The 4,821-nt window shown below is 54.0% G+C and overlaps 1 protein-coding gene across 1 annotated transcript; it reads left to right on the plus strand.

Moving 5' to 3' along the window:
- Positions 1–31: 31 nt before the first annotated feature.
- Positions 32–4,074, plus strand: LOC103773194 (sodium/hydrogen exchanger 6-like). The gene is made up of 5 exons (XM_008940553.1): positions 32–171; positions 308–338; positions 1,794–1,873; positions 2,445–2,550; positions 3,616–4,074. The coding sequence occupies exons 1-5, from the start codon at positions 32–34 to the stop codon at positions 3,889–3,891; spliced, it is 633 nt and encodes a 210-aa protein (XP_008938801.1). The 3' UTR covers positions 3,892–4,074.
- Positions 4,075–4,821: the final 747 nt, after the last annotated feature.

A 4,821-nucleotide genomic window follows, 5' to 3' on the forward strand; every position in this document is an offset into this window, starting at 1 on the left:
GGCCGTGGCTCCGGCAGGGCTGCGAGGAGCCATGGCGTTCGCCTTGGCCATCCGCGACACGGCCACCTACGCCCGGCAGATGATGTTCAGCACCACGCTCCTCATCGTCTTCTTCACGGTGTGGGTCTTCGGAGGGGGCACCACAGCCATGCTGTCCTGCCTCAACATCCGGTGAGTGCGGCGTGCGCGGGGCTCTCCCTCACCCTGCTCCTGCGCTGAGGTGCTGGGTGTTCAGAGAAGGATCACGTCCTCCCCTGCCTGGCAGCGGCACGCGGTGCTAACCCCGTGCTTGTTTTCTGCTCCGCAGAGTCGGCGTGGACGCAGACCAGGAGAACGTGGTGAGTGTGCTGCTGCCGGGCAGCCTCCGTAGAGGAGTTTGTGCTGTATTCTTAGGGGCAGGGGATACACCGAGACCCTGTGGATCTGTGCAGTAGGAGGGTTTTCAGCTCCTCTGGTGACGGTCTGCAGTCAGTGGGGGTCATGGCTTTCCTGTGCCCTCTGTGGTTAGAATGAGGATTCCTTTCACTGTGTGTGAAAGAATGGCATAGCAGTAACCCTGGGCTGCTTAGTCAGGCTGCATCACTTGATGATGATGATATTCAGTCTCTCCCTTGCCGAGTCCGAGATAAGTATCAAAATGTGCATAGGTATAGAACACAGGAACACAGAAAGTTCCATCTCAGCATGAGGAAAAACTTCTGTGAGGGTGACAGAGCACTGGAACAAGCTGCCCAGAGATTGTGGAGTCTCCTTCTCTGCAGACTTCCAAAACCCGCCTAGATGTGTTCCAGTGCAGCCTGCCCTAGGTGAACCTGCTTGGGCAGGGGGCTTGGGCTAGGTGATTACTCTAGAGGTCTCTTCCAACCCCTAACATTCTATGATTCTATGACATGGAGGCTTTCTGCCTCATCCTGGTGTCCAAGGCAGTACAGAAGGGCCATTTACTGACCCATTTTATGTAGCATGTTCCATCCCACTTTTACACACAGGTACCTTCAACCTCTCTTTTACCCCCAGTTTTCTGCGGGTAGTTATGTGGCAGCCTAGGAACCACCAACCACACTGACACAAATGCTGGAGCCCTGCAGCACTGGGAGTTTTCCTGCCTGGTAGCCCTGAGCTGTCTTGCTCAGTTGTGCTGGGGCTGTGGCCAGTGCACTTGTGCTTGATTTCAGTGTGGGTTCTGCACTTCGGAGATTACATGTTATTATGAGCCATTTATTGGGCTCTTTACCTCCAGGAGAGAAAGTGTCAAATGCTAAAGGCAGCCCAGAGCCATAAGTCTGAAAGCCAAATTTCTGTGAAATATGTAACTGCATTCAGAGTCCCCTCCAAAGAGTTTTGTGTTTTTGTTTCTCTGGCTAAAAGGAAGCCAAGAGATCCTGTAACACATTTGCATACAAAAATCTCCAGCAAGGTTTGATGGAGATTGGACCTGTCAGTCACTATTAAATGTGATGTCTGGATGCAGCTGCTGGCTCTGAGGTGCTTTAAACCTTGGGGCCAGAAACTGGAAGGCTCTGCCAGAAAAAGGCTCTTTGCTTTGATAGCACCTCCCTACGGCTGTTGTACGCTGCTAAATGCAGAGTGTGGTGCTGGCAGCACCCGCGGCCTGTGCTGGTGTGAGTGTCCTTAAGCCTGCTGCAACCCGAAGGCTTCTTCTGAAGAGGCAGTGGGAAGGTGAACGGCTTCTCGTGTCCCCCGGGGGTACCCGCTGCCCCGTGGGGGCTCCTGGTCCCGCCGCAGGCTGCGGCATGTTCCCTGCCTCTGTTCAATGTCCCGCTCTCCCGCAGGGCGTCCCGGAGAGCGAGAGGAGGAGCACGAAGGCAGAGAGCGCCTGGCTCTTCCGCATCTGGTACAACTTCGACCACAAGTATCCTTGGACGGCAGTGGGCGCGCTGTGCCCGGTCCTGCTGCCCCGCGGCTCCCTCGGCCCCTGCCTGGCACAGGAGCCAGACGTTGCTTTCCTGCCACGCTGCTGGTTCTTCATTTGTGCCTCCGTGTGTCCGTGGCTGCGAGAAGGGACCCCTTCCACCTGCTCTCAGCTGGGAGCGCAGCCTCCGCCTCGATCCCTGTGGCACGTGGGCAGGAAGGGCAAGGAACCTGTTTGTTCGTAGCCCTCTGGCTAGATCGGTGCCTCCCTCCCGTGCAGATGCTTTGCTGTGAATTAGTGGAGGGGCGATTTGCCAGGCTGAGGCACAGGGTGATGGGACAAGGGGTGCTGCTGAGCCTTGCCTTACTGGGACTGTCCCCTGATCTGCTCCTGTCCTGCTGTACTTGGTTGCTTTCACATTGCTCATCCCTATCATTTTTATGCTTCCAGAGATTTGTGTTTCTTCCTGTGATTTTCTTGAGACACTGAGTCCCTTGCCACTGCTCTGCATCTCACCCCTTGAGTTACCGACGTCGCCCTGTTCCTCTTTCTTCCTTAACCCCCTCTGTAGCTATCTGAAGCCTCTGCTGACACACAGCGGCCCTCCTCTGACGACCACGCTCCCGGGGTGCTGTGGGCCTGTTGCCCGGTGCCTGACGAGTCCGCAGGCGTACGAGGTGAGTCTGTCGGTGTCCTTCCTGCCACGGCGTTGGTGGGGTTTGGTGGGTTTATGTTTCTGCATAGCTTTTGGATGCTGCTCTGCAGCATCGAGCTGGGAGCCTGAGGGGGAGATGAGATACTGGGGCTGATGGGTGAGCTAATCCCCATGAGCATTTTGCTTTTCCAGCTGACTGTTTGGTCATGAAGGTTTTTGGGATGTCGTCATGCTGGTTCCTCAGTGACTGGCTCAATGAAGCTGTCACAGCTGTCCTTCCCCAGGCCCAAATGGGGGGACACACAATTTCACCATCCCTTGCTTTCTTCTTTCCAGCAGGAACAGGAAAGTGATCATGTCCCTGTACTTGGCACTGGGGAGGCCACAGCTTGGGTACTAGGCTCGGTTTTGGGCAGCACAGGATAAGAAGGACATTGAGGGGCTGGAGTGGGTCCAGAGAAGGGCAGCTAAGCTGGTGAGGGGTCTTGGGAACATGGCTTATGAGGAGCAGCTGAGGGAACTGGGGTTGTTTAATCTGGAGAAAAGGAGGCTGAGGGGAGACCTTACCGTTCTCTAAAGCTACCTGAAAGGAGGTTATAGTGAGGTGTGGGTTGGTCTCTTCTCCCAAGTGCTTAAATAGCGATAGGACAAGAGGAGATGGGCTTAAGTTGTGCCAGGGGAGATTTAGATTGCATATTAAGAAGAATTTCTTTACTGAAAGAGTGGTGAGTTGTTGGAACAGGCTGCCCAGGGAGATGGTGGAGTCATCATCCTTGGAGAGGTTCAGAAAATGTGTAGATGTGGCTCCTGGGGACATGGTCATGGGTATTTCAGTCTTGTCAAAGCCACTCAGAGCTGCATGCCCCGTATATGTGGCTGTGGCATCAGAAGGGAGAGCCAAGAGAGACCTTTTAGGCAGCCCCCAGAGAGTGGAGCATGTTGTGCGAGTCTTCTGGGCTCGGAGCTGTGTGTCTGCGGCCCATCTGGCCATGGCGCAGGAGGGTCTGTGATGCGGTGCCACCGCGCGATCTCGGGCGTAGCCATGCAGGAAGAGTCCCCCAGCACCTCCCTCCCGTTTGTTGCCCAGAATCAAGAGCAGCTGAAGGACGACGACTCTGACCTCATTTTGAACGACGGGGACATCAGTCTGACCTATGGGGACTCCACGGTCAACACGGACTCGGTGGCGTCCAGCGGCGCGTCGCGGCGCTTCGCGGGGAACCCCTCCGAGGACGCGCTGGATCGGGAGCTGGCGTTTGGGGACCATGAACTCGTAATCCGGGGCACGCGCCTGGTCCTCCCCATGGACGATTCGGAGCCGCCGTCAAACGTCCTGGAGAACACAAGACATGGTCAAGCATAAGGTTGCTCGGTTTAATTGACAGTAACATTTGCATATATGATCAAGAAATATGTACTACCTAAAGTCTAATGCATGTCTCAAAATGTCTAAGCTGTATAAATATTATTTATATGGTGTCAGAAGAATATAAATATTCTCTGCCAAGCACTTGTAAAGAACAAGCTGCAAATTTAAGTTAAAAACCGTGTTGACTGCACTGTGTAGGGTGGAACTGTTTTAGCGTAAGAGTCTTTTGCACACAGTGAGCTTCTTTAACGTGTGATTTGAGGAGAGGTTTAGTTCCCAGCGGGGTAAGTAAGGGAGCTGAGTCCCTGGCCATCCTTTGAGGAGGGTTGGGAGGTGCTGGCGAGCAGTGGAAATCGCTTTCTATTCAGATGAGGATTGGTGGGGTTTGATTTTTTTTTTAATTTTTATTTTATTTTTTTTTTGGCTCTGACCTTTGGATAGTCACATTTGAAATAACAGTGAAAAATCTGCCCACTGCCCCTCTCGCCAGGCAGCAGCCAGTAAACTTGTTTGCTTTGTAGGAACGTGAGCTGGGAGCTGGGAGATTTCTTCTTTTTCATGACCCTCTGCCTGAGCCCTGGTGTAGCAGGCTAATGGCAGGCACCAGCCAAAGCTGATTCCAAGGACTGTGGGTGTCTGGCTGCTCGGATGGGAGCAGCAGGGAGGGGTGGTTCGTGTCCATGGTCATGTTTAGGAGAAGGAGGTGATCCCATGGAAATACACCAGGCGTGCACAGATTTTAGGGCCGAGCCCATCTTTCATTGGTGGCTCAAGCAGCTTTCTAGAACCAGCCACGAAATCCTCTTAATTTCTTGTTTGGGAAGCGATGGTGTGTTTGTGCAAGCAGATCTCTTCTCGTGTGGCCGCAGACATAGGAAAGATGTGCAGAGCTACCACAGCTGCACGTGGGGCCGTGGGGCCCAG

The sequence above is a fragment of the Merops nubicus genome, unplaced genomic scaffold, assembly GCF_000691845.1.
Source record: "Merops nubicus isolate BGI_N331 unplaced genomic scaffold, ASM69184v1 scaffold23345, whole genome shotgun sequence".
Classification (NCBI taxonomy): Eukaryota; Metazoa; Chordata; class Aves; order Coraciiformes; family Meropidae; genus Merops; species Merops nubicus.